This window comes from Suricata suricatta, chromosome 2 (assembly GCF_006229205.1).
Source record: "Suricata suricatta isolate VVHF042 chromosome 2, meerkat_22Aug2017_6uvM2_HiC, whole genome shotgun sequence".
Classification (NCBI taxonomy): Eukaryota; Metazoa; Chordata; class Mammalia; order Carnivora; family Herpestidae; genus Suricata; species Suricata suricatta.
In genome coordinates, this window is record NC_043701.1 from 104,637,158 (window position 1) to 104,653,928 (window position 16,771).

At 53.7% G+C, this 16,771-nt stretch overlaps 1 protein-coding gene across 2 annotated transcripts; it reads right to left on the reverse strand.

Moving 5' to 3' along the window:
• Positions 1 to 540: 540 nt before the first annotated feature.
• AGT (angiotensinogen) lies at positions 541 to 11,252 on the reverse strand. 2 transcript variants are annotated; one of them, XM_029931233.1, is made up of 5 exons: positions 11,165 to 11,252; positions 7,150 to 8,009; positions 3,489 to 3,756; positions 2,017 to 2,161; positions 541 to 1,273 (listed from the first exon to the last, which is right to left on the reverse strand). In XM_029931233.1, exons 2-5 carry the CDS (start codon positions 7,976 to 7,978, stop codon positions 1,082 to 1,084), a joined length of 1,434 nt encoding a protein of 477 aa, XP_029787093.1. In that variant the 5' UTR covers positions 7,979 to 8,009; positions 11,165 to 11,252; the 3' UTR covers positions 541 to 1,081. The 2 variants fall into 2 exon arrangements, with proteins under 2 accessions (XP_029787093.1, XP_029787095.1); XM_029931235.1 differs by lacking the exon at positions 11,165 to 11,252 and adding an exon at positions 9,772 to 9,904.
• Positions 11,253 to 16,771: the final 5,519 nt, after the last annotated feature.

Consider the following 16,771-nt stretch of genomic DNA (forward strand, 5'->3'; position numbering starts at 1 on the left):
TCAGTGATCACCGTGTCACATAGCCTGCTTGGTTCCTTCCGCAGCTCTGGAAGGGAGGAGGAGACAGGGTTCTGTATACACCAGGAAGCACCATCACTGTCACCAGCAACAGCGTGGGGCTCCGGCGCCCACGCCTCCCTGCTCCCCACCCCAGCCTTAGAATACAGGGGGCTGACCTTTCAGAGGCACTCAACAGGTAGGATTTGCTTTTCTGCCTTCCACCCCCTGGGCAATGGGAGCAGCAATCCAACCCTGTGTCCCCAGAAAGGAAGAGGTGCCCACATGCCCTGTCCCTTCCCAGCAGCACATCGGGGCATGGGGCTCCCCCACCCCCATGCCCATCTGCCACTTAGGGATGGATGAGTCCAGAATAAAGCATCATCTAAAACCTCAGCAAATGGTGGCCAACTACCGGCCCGCACCTTCCATGGGAATCCCATCCAAAAATACGGCCCAAAGCCCTTGAAAGCACTTGGCATTTGTATGGTCTGTTAGCTCAAAGGCATGTATTTGCTCTGCAAAGAATTCTCCCCCTTTGCGTATTGTTGCAAGACGTTTATTAATAACACAAGGGATAATCAGCCATGGTAATAACATTCTAATACAAATTCAGACACGTGTGTTCTTCAAAGATCACAGTATCCTGGGAAAGAAAACTAAGAAACCAACAAAAACCAAAGGCATCATGGAGACTGCATGCGGGTCGTGTGCTCATATTCCATAACCCAGGGCCGTGGAAACTGTATAATTTTAAAACCCAATTTCTGTTCTCGATAAAAAGAAAGACAGTTGTTGGTTTCACCAACCAGTTGGTCTGTTCAGACTTTCTCCTGCACAGCCATCTGTGCTAATAAACTCTGGTTCTTGGCCCCCCCAAGCCCCCCACAACATGGCCCGAGATAGACCTAAGGACCCGGGAGGCCTTCTGCCTCATTATATACAGCACCACGTTTACCAGGGAGAAGCGGCCTCCCTCCAGCTCCACACTGACTCCCTGGAAGGAAAAGCAGAAGTCGGGTGACAAGCTGGCATTGCTGCCCTCGCTCGCGGTGACAGCCTCGGCTCGGTGGTGGCCCGGGCCTCATGCCGCGCTCAGCGGGTTGGCCACGCGGCCCAGGAAGTGGAGGGCGGTGGAGTCTTGCTCATAAATGGCGAACAGGAACGGGCTGTTCAGGGTCACCTCCAAGGCCTCGGGCTCGTCCGGTGGCTGGGTGGCCACTGTGGGCTCTCCTCCCTCGTCTGCTTTTAGTTCCAAAAGAACGGTGTTCAGCACCTGCAAGGCAGCAGGCGTTGGGATGGCTCCCGGAGGCCCTCGGGGCCCAGCTGTTCAGCGCCATCTGCCTGAGGGTGTTTCTCCAGTGTGCCCAGACCATGCGCGCCCCTTAGTGTAGACGACTCCCGAAGGCCCAACCCACAGAGGCCCTCTGCTTCCCCCTTGCTGGTGCCATCCAGGCCAAAACCCATGGCCCCTCGGCCATGGGCCCCTGTGCATGGCTTATGCCGCTCATTTAGCACGGGGGCCACTGCCCCCGAACAGTGATCTCCGAGGCCAGAGCTGGGAGCAGCCCCTCCACTCCCCAGCACAGCACCCAGAGCGTCCAGGCCGCCCCGCTGCAGAGGTGCGGCATCCGGACGACCCGGGGACAGTCTACCCAGCGCGGAGTGTTTCCCTGAAGCAGGCGGCCCTCTGGCAGGGCCAACACTGGGCCTTGTGGCACTCGCTTTTGTGGCCCAAGTCCGGGCCCAGCTGTAGGATCTGGAAAGGACCCCGAGGCGAGGCCAGGCTGGGTAGAGCCATAGACCACATGGTGGGGAAGGGTTCGATGCTCCCCACCTGTCCCTGGAAAGCCCCGGAAAGCTCTGGTCACCTCCCTCCCACCCTGGGGGCACACTCACTCGGCCGTGCTCTCCTCTCCTACCCAGCCCCTCTCCCTGTGCCCCTCCCATCCACGCCTCCCACCCTGCGAACACGTGGAATCAACTCCGGCACAGACAGACACCCCACCCGCATGGTACCTTTCCGACTCTGAGCTGGTCATCGCTGATTTTGCCCAGGTTCGCCTCAGCGCCCAGCAGGGTGGGCAGCCTGGCCTGGGCGAGCAGGTCCTGCAGGTCATAGGAGCCTTGCAGTGTCAGCTGGGGCATGGTCAGCCGGATGGCCCTGGGGGTTGGGGGATGCACACTTAGGGAGGCCCTGGGGGGCCCCACCGTGAGGCCCCGGGGCCCCCTTCACCCAGCTAGGCCATCTTGGGGAAAGTGTGTCAGCAACAAACAACAAAAAACTTCCACGTCCTTTGAAATACAGTGAGAAGGGCATACATCTAACAGCCCTGCTTTCTGGATGTTGGACTACGAACAGTCTACTCTTTGTTCCCTTCTGGTTTTAGGTCGGCTGCACTTGAAGGAGTGTCACCTGGAGAACTTTAAAATGCTCTTCTCTGAAATAATGCATCATGTCTTATCTTATTAGCCACCTTTCAGGGGTTCTCTTGACCTCTAAACCCCCGTGGAGGGAAGAGAGAGACAGGAAGAAATTCAGACACTGGTTGTGACATGGATGAGTCCCTAGGACATCACGCTAAGTGAAAGAAGCCAGTCACTAAAGGAAAAATACTGTGTGCCTTCACTCCTCTGAGGTCCCAGAATGGACAGATTCAGAGACAGAAAGTAGGAAGGTGGCGGCCAGGGGCTGGGGTGGGAGGATGGAGAGTTAGAGTTTAATGGGGTTAGAGTTTCAGTCTGGGAAGAGGAAACGATCCTGGAGATGGATGGTGGGGAGGGGCGCACAACAATGTGTGTGTGCTTCATGCCACTGGGTGACGTCCCTGAAGATGGGTCCTGTGGCAAATGTTAGGGCGATTACCCACCACCACAACAAAAAATGATTTAGAAAGTGCCCTCAGGAGGCCACTGTGCCCCCAAGTGCCATCTCGGGGCAGATTTCCAGACCCGACGGCTCTACGCCTGGGTTGGGGGTCAAGCACAGCACCCCAGTGGAGGAGAATTGCTTCCACAGGAGTTAAGAGGAGCAACCCAGGGAACTGAGGAGTCAAGGTCAGCTTCGTGAGATGGCCCCTCCCCGGGTCTCTGGGAAGGGTACCAACCCTTCTGGGAAGTCAGCCCCCCAAAAGGTCTTGCACTGCAGCAGATTGTGTGTGTTGGGGGTGGCATCAAAAAGTTCCCTGTCCAAGGGTGGATTGAAACACAGGCATCCAAAACCAGTGGGTGAGTGCAAGCCCAAGGAAGGCGTGTTCCCCACTGCTTTCTGTCTCCTGCTCTCAGAAAGAGACGGGAAACTGGGAGCCAGGTGAGTGGATGGGTGGAGAGGTGATGGGGGGATGCGCAGGCCCTTGGCCCAGAACAGCGTGGGCCACCCCGCCCGCCCCTGCTCGGTGCTCGGGCTCTGCCAACCCGGGCAGAGGGACGGGCCCAGCCCCCGCGTTCCGGGGGGAGCAGCCCCAGGTGCTGGCAGTTTCTGGGAGCCATACCTGGGAGTGAGGTCCTTCAGCCACGCCAGGAAGTTGTGCTGGAAGCTGAGCACCTCCACCCGCCGCAGGTCCGCCACGCAGTGCGGCTGCAGCAGCAACAGGGAGGTGCTCCTGCCGAGGGGCACGCGGGTCATGGAGACATTGTTCTGGGCATCGCTCCAGTGCTGGAAAGTGCCCGTGCCCGACAGCATGGGGACGGGCACTGCTGTGGTGCTGTCCACCCAGAAGTCCTGGAGCCCCTCCATCAGGGAGAACCCCTTCAGCGTTCCTGGAGGCCCAGACAGGAGACAAGAGGGGAAGGGTCAGCAAGGCAGGGGCAGCAGGTGGGCTCAGGGCCGGGGGTGCCGCTGAGCAGGGGTGGGGCGAGGCTTGGAGGGCATATCCCGAAGGCACAGCCCAGGTGGGGGTGGGGCGGTGGTTGTTCTCCAGACCCAGCATTTCACCCGTCCCCTGGCCCCAGGGGCCTGTCAAGTCTTCCTCCTGCAAGATCACTCTGGCGCCACCGCCACCATAGATGGAGACATTGTACACGCCAAGTGCCACCCTGAGACTTTACACCTGGCACCTTAAAGCCCATAAAGGAAGGCAGAGAATATAGGGACCTTCCACCACAACCAACTGAGTAATTCACCCCAGATCCGCCCTGGCCCAAAGCCTGGGGGCAGCCGTGCTCATTTCCTTTTTTGGATAAATTTAATTGTTGGGTTCACAGCAAAACATAGAGGAAGGTAGAGATTTCCTGTGTACCCCCCGACCCCCCGACACACGCACTGATGAACCGACATGGACATGTCATCGTGCCCCAGAGCCGTGGTTGACATCAGGGCTGTACATCCTGCAGGTTTGGACAGACAAGCAAGGACCTGTACCCACCATCACCGTATCATCCAGAATCATTTCATAGCCTGACGCATGCCCCGTGCACACTCAGGTTCCAGCCCGAGAGCAAGGCCGGCTGTGATGGAGACTTCCTTTCTCAAGTCCTAGGACGCAGAACTGAGCATGCCCTCCTGTCACAAAGGTGCTGCCAGGGACACACATACGACCTGGCGTGACCAGTGGCTCCGTGCATGCTGGCACCGGCCCTGCGGGCAGGCGGTGAGCCCTCTCTGGTGCCCTCAATCCCATGGGACTGTGCACATGGTGGCAGAACCAAGCTGCCAGCCGGCTCAGCTGTCCTGGGAGACAGGACAGATGCCTGCTGAAGGCCCTGTTCCTGGGGGGGTCTCCCTGTGACCGAAGTCCCTGGCACAGCCCCACCCCCTGCAGTCTCCTCAGCCACCATGAGAGGCCCATGTCAGGGCTGTTTCTGGGGGAATGAGGGAGAGTCTGTCACAGAGCAGCCTCTGGGTGCCGGGCTGCTGAGGGTCTGAGTAAAGGCAGCTTCAAGAGCCAGAGCTCCCTTTTCCAGGAACAGGGGTCTCCAGTGCGGAGGGGCGGGATCTGGAAGGACAAGGCTGCCCGCAGGCCTGCCATCCCAGGGCCTGGGTCTGGTGCAAAGAAACTACCAAACCCAGCCTCCCCCTGCTCCTTCATAGTCAGGCCATGGGGAGACAGGAGTGAGAAGCCGCACTGTCCTTCCTCCCAGGCTCCCCGAGGGGACCCATGAGTTTAGGGGAAGAAAGGACGAAATCTTTTCCCACCGGAGGTGGCCGTCTTGTCCTGTCTGCTCATCTGAAAAGCACAACACACTGTCCTCAACCTGAGGTTAAGTAAATCTCTCAAGGTTAAGTCAACAGGCGCTGTGGAACCTGTCAGGGCCAGCACCCAGCTTGGGGTGACAGCAGAGCTGGGGCAAAGGGCACCCTGGGGCTCAAGGGCTCCCAGCCCCCACGTGCTTGCCAGGTAGGAACATCCCTCTGTCCTTTGAGGTCATGGTAATAGGACGCCATTACCAAAGGGGAACACAGAGCTCCCAAGACGGCCCACTGCTTTATGAGTGCTCTGCGGCGGACAGGAGGGGACTGTGTGTCTCTGATGGAAACTGAGGCACAGGAAGGTCAGGGAGGGAGATCAGAAGGCGGGATGTGGTGGAGCTGGGTGAGCATCCAGGAATTCGGAGTCCTGAGTGCGATTTGCTTTTCTCTCCATCTCTTTCTTCTCTCCCCTCTTGTCTGGCTCCATGTGAACACGTGGACGGGAGCTTTTCCAGAGTGAGTCCCTGTTTCCCACTTTGCCTTTTGGGGGCACGATTTTATCAGGGATCTCTCCTCCTGGGGCTCCTCTTAGCAATGGCGAGTTGAGCCCACGAATCCCCTCTGTCCTCTGTGGGGCGCGCCCCCCTCACCCCCTGTTGGATGGCCCCAGGGCTGGACTCCATTCCCGTGACCTGTCAGCACTGGGACCTGAGCACTCCCGGGTCTAGCCTTTCTTCCTGCACCCCAAACAGGCTGGGGGACCTTCCCCTTTGTGATTTACAGACTTCCAGGATGTTTTCAGAGTAAGAAAATAGCCACGCTCTATTAAACCTCTGTCTCTCTGGCTCAGGTCCCATCATTTGGCTGCTTTGCTCACTTGGCTCTCCAATGCGCCCTCCCCGGCCCCTCCATCAATTCATGGAGTCACTGCCTTGGCGTGTGTTCCCAGGACAGTTTGCCTACACTCATTGAGCAACCTCCCCGGTGCTCCCCCACTCCCCTACCCCCACCCCGATGCACACGGCACAGGCTGCCTGGGTGACCTCTGACCAGAACGCTTTCCCCGCTCCCAATATCAGATTCCAAATCAGAACCTGGCCAATCTGTCCGGCCCTGCCTTGCACCAGCCACACTCCCTCATTCTGAGCTCTGGGTACATGCAGTCACCCTTCACTATGGTTCCTGGCCCTGAACTCACCAGCCTTTGTGCACGTGTCTGTTCTTCTCCACTGCAGCCAGCTCCCCAAGCCACCCCTACCCCAGGCCTCTGTGGTCTTCTGGACACTCAGCACCCCACAGTACCTCCCTCAGGCACTTCTGGCTGCAGCTCTGTAGTCTGGGCATTCGCCTGTGGGACCCGGCTTCCCTGTTGAGCTCCAACCTGGGCAACCCGGGATCAGGACCTGTGCGTCCTTCCTGCCAAGCCCCTCTGGGACGCCCAACTTGGGGGACTTGAGTGGAGACAACTTCCAGGATATATAGTCAAAGAGCGAACTTTCTCAGGGAAGGTGGGAGGGATAACCCCTCCAAGCATGAAAGTGATTTAAGCAAACAAATCGGTTATTTTTGCGTGGACATTGACCTTCTCAGGAGACAGGAGCCCCTCGCTCCTGAGCGGAGAGATGGGCCACAGGGCCTGAGGTGAGGGCTTGGATCCTGGAAGCCTCACTCATGGCTGTGCCTTTTTGAGGAGGTCGCTGTGTTGTTTTTTTCTCTAGAGGCAGTGACACCTCTTCACTACATCACAAGGGGTCTGGGTGAGACAACGAGAAGGGTGTACTCTGTAGCTGCACATAGTGGGGCAGCAGTTAGGTGGGCGGATACTCCTCCAAGGAGCCCACCGGGCAGCTACTTCCTCCTCATTGAGAGTGACTCTCAGGTACTTCCTCACATGTGCCACTCTGCCCGTCTCCAAGGCCTGACCCTGCTGAGCTGAAATATTGGGCACTAAGTCCACAGATGCAGGGAACTGTCACCCTTTGGCACCGGCCCAGGGGCAGAGTCCCCCGCAGGGTTTGTCTTACCTTGGAAGTGGACATAGGTGTTGAAGAGTAGGGTGCTCTCCGGGCTGACTCCTGAAAGAGGTCTGTTCATTTTCCACCCTGTCACAGCATGCATGAACATGTTGATCTTCTCAGCAGCAAGATCTGGGTCCGTGGACAAGTCCAGAGAGCGCACGAGGGTGACGGGGGCAAAGGGAGCCAGGCCCCGCACAAATGGCTGCTTCAGGCGCAGGCCAGGGGCTGTGAACAGGCCGACCACCGTGGAGAGGAGCAGCCCGGACTGGCCGCCAGCCCCACCTGGGATTACCAGAAGGCCCTGGATGGTCTGCAGGGCAGAGAGGACCTTGTGGCCATCCAGCCGGGACGTGCAGCCCTGATCCTCTCCAGGGACGCCCAGGAACGCCTGTAGCCTACTGGCCGTGGGGTCCAGGGCTCCCAAGTAGAAAGAGGCCAGAGTGCCGAAGAGAGCCGTTGGGGACAGGATGGCCCCGCTGGCCGGGCTCCACGACTCACTCAGCAGGCGGTACATGTGGAAGCCCAGGAAGTTGAGCATCATGCCCACCTTCGCTGCCCTCAGCCTGTCTTCCTCCTCCAGCTTCTCGGTGGCCAGCACCAGCTTCTCTCGAAGTGCCTCCTCGTCCACAGGGGTGGTCTTGGCCTGAATCGGGACGGGCGTGAAGGTCGGCTCTTTGGGCGCCTCCGTGTTGGACTTTTCCATCTGCTCACAGCTGCTCTTACTGTAGACGAGGAGGTGGAAGGGGTGTATGTACACCCGGTCGGCAGCAGCCAGGCCAGCCCAGGCCAGGAGACAGAGGACCACGGCCCTCAGGCTCACACCAGCAGGCGCCATCTCTGACGGGGGGTGCTCCCTTCTGCGTATCCTGAAAAAATGTCATTTCGGGAAGGATGACAGATTACTAAGTGAGTCATTCAGTCTGGGAGAAATCTATCCAAGTCTACACACATGGAAGAGAAGTAATAGATTTCAAGGCTCTGAGGAAATACGACTTAGGCACCAAACACACTGTCGTGGCCTGAGCTGCGCTTTCGTAGGACTTATTTTGGGATTGGTTTTGTGTTTTGTTTTGTCTGGTTTTTAGAGTGGTGGGAATGTCTTGATATTAAGATACCTGTAGACTTTATTAATTTTTTAATATTTTTTTAATGTTTTATTTATTTGTGAGAGAGAGACAGACAGAGCGCAAGCTGGGGAGGGACAGAGAGAGAGGGAGACACAGAATCTGAAGCAGGCTCCAGGCTCTGAACTGTCAGCACAGAGCCCGACGCGGGGCTCGAATCCGCAAACCATGAGATCATGACCTGAGCTGAAGTCAGACGCTTAGCCCCCCAGGAGCTCCAAGACATCTATAGATTTTGGACAGAAATGTGAACTTGCCTGTTCAATCAAGTAAAGACATATGCAAATGTTTTCACAAAATACTGGAAGCTTTCTCTCCAAGAATATGTGAGTGGCTGATACTAGTTTTATGTTATATCAGTGAGTGATGTCATCCTTCAATCAATAATTATATGTTTAATAAAGAGTAATATGGAAACACCTAAGCTTGTTTTTAAAGGAATACTTTCGGCAATAATGTATCATGATATTAAGGCAAAAAATGTTTTAAATTATTTGTTGAAATCCCAATCCCACTACCTCAAAATGTACTATATTTGGAGAGAGAAAGAGGTAATTTAGGTTAAATGAGGTGGGACCTAACCCAACCTGCCTGGTGTCCTAAGAAGAAGAGATTAAGGGGCACCTGAGTGGCCCAGTCGGGTGAGCATCCAACTCTTGATCTTGGCTGAGCTCAGGCTCTTGGGCTGGCTCTGCTAGCTTGTTCCTCTCTCTGACCCTTTGCATCTGAGGGGATCCGTGCTCTCTGTATGGGTTCATTCTGTTCTTATCATTTATATGACATCTCACTCATTCCTGGTGAAGAGGTGGACTGTATTACCAGCTTATTACTCCTTAGTGCTCTGGTCCACGTCCTTCCTCAGCCCCCAGTCCTCCCAGAGCAGGCCAGGCATCCCTGGAGCTGAGGTACGTCACCACTGACTCAAGGTCACCTTGACACCCATGTCTCTCCTGCAGCTGTGCGTGCACAGTTGTCCCCTCATATTAGCACCTTGCACTCCTCTCCCGGGGCTGGTCACCTGTGCCTGCTCTCAAAAGCGTTGTGTTTGGTTCTGTCCTGGCCATTCAATGCCAAAGGAACTTGGACTTCTGACCCCTGCTGCCTCTTTACCCTCCTCCCTGTGCATTTGACTCAATCCACTGTTCTCATGAGAAGCCACACGGCATACAGAAAGAAGCAGAACAGAAAACTCTCCTTCCTGTCTAGACAAGCCGAAGTTGCCAGCTCACGTCTTGTGTCAAAAGCCAAACCTCAGGGACCCTGGGCGGCTCAGGCAGTTAAGCGTTTGACTCTTGATCTCTGCTCAGGTCATGATCTCACAGTCTGTGGGATCGAGCCCCGAGCTGGGCTCCACCCTGTCAAGCATAGGATTCTCCCTCTCTGCCCCTTCCCACCCCTTCAAAAATAAATAAATAAACATTAAAAAAAAAAACTGGACCACACCGAGTTCTCAGGGAAAGCTTGTGGAAGCAGAGTGCTGGAGAAATCTTGCAGTAACTGTCACCTTGTCCTGGGCTGGGGTCAGGCAGCCCCTCCCGCACAGCCTGGGCACGGTCTCAGGTAAAGCAATGTCACAGATCACTGGGATCACTGTCGTTGCTCTCAGCTGGGATCAGTTGCTGCTGTTCCAGCAGGTCCTAAGTCAGCACACAGTAGGCGCCTGTGGCATTCTCCTCCTCCACCACCTTCCCCCTCCGCCCCCCTCTCCCCTCCCCTCCCCCAGGTATCCAACTCCTCATGGTTCCATGACTTAATGAAATGGTAAGATCGGCAACTGACACTAACATACTGCTTATCATTGCCGGGCAGTGTTCTCATGCTTTCCCATAGATCAACTCGTCTCATCCCGCTGAGGCTTCCTTGACCACACTTCACACTGCAGCTGTCCCCCACCACACCTGACCCTCTGGACCCACCGATCCTGCTTTACTTCCTCTTCCCACAGAACAGGTTCCCATCCTGTAACCCTTGGCAGCATTTGTCTGTTTATTTTTAATTTTTAATTCCGTCTCTTCCCACGTGAATGCAAACCCCATAGGAGTGGGGTCCTTGCTCTGTTTTGTTCGCTGATTTATATACACCACATTCCCAGAAATGTTCCTGGGATCTAGTAGGTACTTGGTAAATAATAGTTAAATGGATTACTTACTGCTGGTTTGCAGAGGAGGTTCGGTGGTTTGCTCAAGGTCACGCAGTTAGGAAGAGACAGAACTAGGATTCAAACCCAGACCCTCCCCCCACCTCCGGGACGCCATAGGCCACCCACTACAGTACTGATCTGTGGTGCCTCTTGAACAAAATAATAAGAATTTGTCTTTTTAGTTTATCCTAAAGTACAGAAAGCATGTTCACATTTCTATTAGCTCTTTTAATGTACACCACAGTTCATGAGCAAGGGAGGCCAAGCATTGCTATCTGTCCCATTTTATAAATGAGCAAACCAAGGCTCAGGGATACAAGGCGATGAGTTGAGTGCACAGAACACAGCCTTGAACCCAGAGGCAGCACTGCCTCAGTAGTGGAGGTGCAGGGAGTCAGATGCAGCTCAACTGAGCCCCTGTAGATGCAGCACCGCCCCCCCCCCTCCCCGACCATTCATGGGCAGCAGGAGGTCCTGGCTACTCTGCCCCCACTGCCGGGGAGGGACGGCTCTCTGGGTAGGACCTAGGGTGGGTCGAGGGGGAGGACAGCCCCCATGTCTGGATGTATGGTGTGACAGGAGGGGAAAGGCAGCTCATGAGTCTTCCGTGGTGGGGTCCCTGGCTCCTGGCCTCCAGCTGCTCTTCCCCCCTCCCGGCAATGATGCCCCCTCCCCCCAGCTTCTCCTCCCTGCAGGTGACTCAGCTGCCCTGAGAGAGACGGGGAGGGGTGTGTAAGGAGAGGGGCTCCCAGCTTACCTTCTGCCTTTAGTCCCCAAGACAGAAACAGCCTCTTCCCTGGCAAGGCCACTGAGGCCTTATTTATATCGGAGGGGTGGGGTCGGAGCTGTTCCCAGAGCGTTCTGTGCCCAGGCTGGGGAGGCGGGGGCGGAGGCTGACATCACTTGGCCCGACAGTGGGGGTGGGGGCCTTCGGTGGCCTGGCCAGGCTGGGGGACAGGCGCCAGAGCAACTCTCAGGCCGGGACTCCTTCCAGGAAGCCAGGGTGATCAATACACGCTTTCACTGCTGAACAGAATGAGCTGGAATGCTGTCAGGTCACACATTTACTGAAGTTTACCCACACCGGGGCTGCAGGGATGGAACGTGGGAGCCTGTGGAGTGTCTCTGCCCTGAGGCGTGACAGCTCGAGCCCGAGGCCAGCCACCCAGGCCTCGTCCTCCTCATCGTCTTCTTCTTCTCCTTCTTCTTTATATATTTATTTTGAGAGACTCAGAGACAACACACGTGGGAGAGGGCAGAGAGAGGGAGAGAGAAACAATTCCAAGCAGACTCCACACTGTCAGCACAGAGCCCCATGTGGGGACCAAACCCATGAAACTCTGAGATCATGACCTGAGTGGTAACCAAGAGTCGGAGGCTCAACCAACCGAGCCACCCAGATGCCCCTCCCCCAAGCCTTCTGACGGAGCCCTGTCAGGGTGTGTTTCTGAGAGTCCCCAAGAGTGTACTTGTCAGCCCAGTGGGCCAGGGGAAGGGCCACGCGGAGCAGTCTGGGGCCGACTTCTGACCCCAAGGCCTTGCGCAGCTCAAGCAGCCTTTAACACATGCTCCGTGAGTGGCCCTCTGACCTTTCAGGGGGAGGAACACACTCCCAAGCAGAAGCACCTTCTAGAGACTTGTGAGTTAGCTGGGGAGACTGACACTGGAGACTGTCCAGCCAGAGGGGATCATGGGAGGGGACAGTCTGTTAAACCTGGGGAAGGTTCCAGGAGGAAATGTCATTTCAGTCCAGCCTTGAAGGATAAATAAGTTGGACTTAGAAGCTGAGGAAGGGATTTTAGAGGCTTACATGATGGTAACAAAGAGTTGGGAAAGCGTGGAGCCTGCTCGGGGACACCAGCACCCCTGAGGTGCTACAGGGGAGGGCAGGGGTGACAGAAAAGTGCCGCTGCTCCCTGTGCCAGTCCCTGTGGACCATGAGGGTGCCCAGTCTTTCTTGGGTGTCCCCAGTGCAGGGCTTCAGGCCCAACTCTCCAAGATCAGCACCAACACACACGCTGAAGCCCACTTGTGCCCCCAGATCTGGGGCGTGTGACCCAGCGATGTGGAAAGAAAGGACAGTGGTTGGAGCCTGAACACCAGTTCAGAGGTCAAAGTCGATGCCACAAGAGGGAGGGATGAAGATGTTTGAGCAGCGGAGTGACATGAAGCCGGACTTCTGGGGTTTTTTTCAATATTTGTTTATTTTTGAGAGAGCACAAGTGATGGAGGGGCACAGAGAGCAGGACAGAAGATCCAAAGAGGTTCTGTGCTGACAGCAGCAAGCCCAAGATGGGGCTCGAACTCACCGACCTCAAGATCATGACCTGAGCCCAAGTCTGACGCTCAACTGATTGAGCCACCCAGGTGCGCCTGGACTTCTGCTTTCACATATGTCCTGTAACTGTGGCAAGCATCCATGTGCCAGGCACCAAATTGCCAAGCTCAGGACCCTGAGAGAATGACAAAACCAATAACCCAGACAAGGACAAGGTTAGTGCAAGAGCTCTGGGGAAGCAACATGGAGTGTTTGGGTTTTGTTTCAGCATCTATTGGACCCCAGCAGGGAATCCTTGGGTAGATAGATAACCCCTACCCTCAGGACGGAGATCTGGGCTGGAGACACAGACATGGGGTGCTAATGTGTCCTGGTGGAATTCAGGGCCTGTGGGTAGAGATGTTCCCCACCCCCTGCCACATAGAGTTACAGATGAGGAAAGGAAGAAGAGGGCAACCTAGGGAGATGAGGGATGGGAAGGGAGTCAGCACAGGAGGAGGGGGAGCTGGGCTTGCAAGACACAGGGGGTGGTGTTCCAGAGCGGGGGGGAGAGTTCTGAGAAGTGAGGAGTTAGGGCCTGGAGGAGGTCTTTTGGGCAGTAGGTCAGAATGGCTTAAAGTCATTGGTGCTGAGATATCTCTGCCCAGAGCATTCTTGATTGATCATTTACCAACTAGATTGCTCCTCAAGGACCAATACGAGGTGGGTAGAAGTCCCTTGGGAGTTGGAGAGTGGCCTCGGGGAAGGAGGAGGGAGGTGCCTGGCTGAGAAGTTTGAGAAGCCAGTGAAAGGCTGAATTGTGAGCTCTTTAGAGAACTGTGGTAAAGAAGAGAGGAGTGGCTGGAAAACTGTATTCTCCACTCTCGGGTAAAAGAATGAAAAAATTAATGCATACTGAGTGGCTTGTTAAATATCAAAATTCTACCACGTAAATGTGAAGACCCAATGATTCGTGAACAGGGCAGCATCCCATCTAGCAAACAGAGGGGAGCCCCACTGAGCAAAACAAAAGTTTGAAAAGGCAGAGAGGGCACACAGACAAAGAATAAAGGAAATTATTAGCAAGGAAGTCATTGTTTAGACAACATTGCCCTCCAAAGGGGAGCGGGAGGGGTCTGTGAGTAAATTTCCTAGTATCGACCAGAAAATTCTATGTTGACCGGTGAAAGGTTATGTTCTTGGGAGGTTGAAACTGCAGTTAGGTTAGCTATTAAGTCTTGGTTTGCTGAGTTAGCCTGAGAGACACCATTTCGGGCCCATGGTTTTCTTTTTAACATGCTGCTACATGCTAGGTGCATAAATCTTCTTAGATGTCCACAATACAAATGTAGAAGTGGTTTCAGGAGAGGACCACGCATTAGAAGTGGTTTCTCTTCGCCCAGTCCCTCAGCATCAAAGCCCTGCACCCCAGCAATATGTGTATCAGCAGCGGCATATCCAGTGTTCTTAGAGGAGCTCAGCACCCTGTGCATTAAATCAAGAATCATAAAGCCTTCTGGGGAAGGATAAAGGGAGGATAATCACATTCCCATCTTACTGGAAATGGAGGCAGGGGGCATCTGCTGGCTCAGTTGGTTAAGTGTCTGACTCTTGATTTCAGCTCAGGTCATGATCTCACGCTTCATGAGACCCACTGACAGTGGAGTGATTTCCCCCCTTCTCTCAATTTCTTCAGTCCTGAGCGTCCCTGTCACACAATTACAGCTTTTAGTATATTTGAAAACAGTGTCTCAGGGACTACAACACCATCAAAGTTCATTTCAAACTGGTTACAAGGTGGAGAGAAGCCTCTAAGCAGAAATTCCTCACTTGGTAATGACATGTTATTGGGGAGGAAATAAGGAAGCAATCACCGTTAAGTTGGACACGGCAAAGGATGTCTGCTTCAACGTTTTTCGAGACTGGTTAAAGGCCATTGATCAGCTCCCGAGGCTGACTATCGGCCGGGTGGATTTTCGATGTCAGGCTTTTAAGCTCATTAAAATATATCAGAAAATTGCTAGAGCATTTTATCAAGACCACAAATTATTCCCAGAAGATGCAGCCACTCAAACAGGCTACAGACTTTTGACCTGGTTCAGATTTAGAAGAATTTCTTTTTTTTTTTGTGGTTATAGCTGGTATTTTTATTTTTTTCCCATAATATTTTATTGTCAAATTGTTTTCCATACAACACCCAGTGCTCTTCCCCACAAGTGCCCTCCACCATCACCACCACCTCTTCTCCCCCCTCCCCCTTCCCCTTCAACTCTCAGTTCATTTTCAGCATTCAACAGTCTCTCAAGTTTTGCGTCCCTCTCTCTCCCCAACTCTCTTTCCCTCTTCCGCTCCCCCTGGAGAAAGGGAAAGGAAGAAAGAAAAGAAAAGAAACCGTGGAAGAAGTTCTTTTTAATAGTATGATTCCTTTCTTTTCTTTTCTTTCTTCCTTTCTCTTTTTCTTTCTTTCTCTTTTTTTTCCTTTCTTTCTTCTCTTGTTTTATTTTCTTTCTTTCTTTTTCTTTCTCTTTCTCTTTTTTTCCCTTTCTTTCTTCTCTTGTTCTCTTTCTTGCTTTTTTCTTTCTTTTAAAAATAGGTACAATTTCTTGTGTGTTCATTCCATCAGTGGAAGTAAGGGACAGTTTATCTGGGCTAAATGAAGGCTATTGAACAAACAGTAAACACTGGCTATGAAACTGAGTAAGCCATCCCTCAGAATCGGGGCCATGAATGGAGTCATGGTAGCAGGCAGCATTGGGCCACAGTGATGTACTAGTCAGTGGGTGCCCCTCAGGTGGATGATACCTGGGGGGTCAAGTCCACTCTGTGGCTGCTGAGATGAGGCTCAGTCTAAGCTAAAACTCCGCTCTCCCATCTCCAGACCAAACACAAACAAACTCCTACTCTAAAGCAAAACAAAGCCACACTGGGAAAGCCGGAGATGTTTTATTTATGTACGTGATGCAATCAGACTCTGAACCGGGTGGGATGAAGTAAGGAAAGAATGAGGGGTAAACACAGGAACTGGGTTTCAATTTTTGGTTCCAGGACAAAACTAATTATTTCACAGGAGACTGGTTTCTGCCTGCATGAGAGCACTTTTGTCATGAATGTGCCTGGTCCAGGACACAGGACTTGACAATGCATCATTTACTGGAACCAGGGAGCAGGGTGGAGCTTCCTGTCCTGCGTCCAGGTTTTTCTTTTTATGACAAGGACACTCTCCGCCACTTGTGAGTCCTCCTCACTGCTCCTCTGCGCCGGAGAACCGGACCAGCCCTGGGCACTCTCAGTTTGTAAAAGGGGCTCATTAGGGAGAAGTGTGTCTCCTCCCAATAAAGAGTACTCAAATACAAAGACAGTTTTCTCAGCTCGCGTGGGCTTTAGGATCCTGTAAATAAAACAAAATAGTCTGCCACCCCCCTCTCACCAGGAAGGCATCTGCTCCCCCGTTAGCCCTCTCAGACATCACTGGCTGCCCTGGGCCCTGCCCTGCACATCTCTGTACACAGCCTCTGCACGGCAGGTGTGGCCGCTGATTTAGACACAGCAAAGCTTGGGCTGGAGATGTGGGTTCGAGATAACAAAGTTGTGGGAGATCTTGTGACCGGAGCGTATTTCATAGATTACGGCCAAACAGATGGTGTTTCCTGGTCACCAATGACCATTGTATAAATAAGACACTGGTTATTTGTTTCTATCAATTTCAGTTTTAGGTGATGTAATGATGAATCCAGTTCCAGGTTGTTGTAAAAAGTAGTAATCAACTTTATGCCAAACGCTGTTGAATGTGGATCTTTCCTCTCCCCTTACACCTTCCTCCTTTGTCCACATCCACGTAGAAATTGGGGATAGAAAAGATCCACTTTCTTAGCCTCCTCTATAACCGTTAATTATGTCAATGGTCAAGTAAGATGGTTCTGGCTGGTAAGACATGAACAGAAATTTAAGGGCTTGCTTCTGGGAGTCTTTCAACTTTCCTTGTATTGGCAGAGACGGTGGCTCGAACTCTACCCCTCTTTCTCCCTCAAATGTTATGTAATGTCCGTTGACAGACCAGCCATCTTGCAACCGTGACACAACAAACATAAGGACCAAAGGCTGACACAC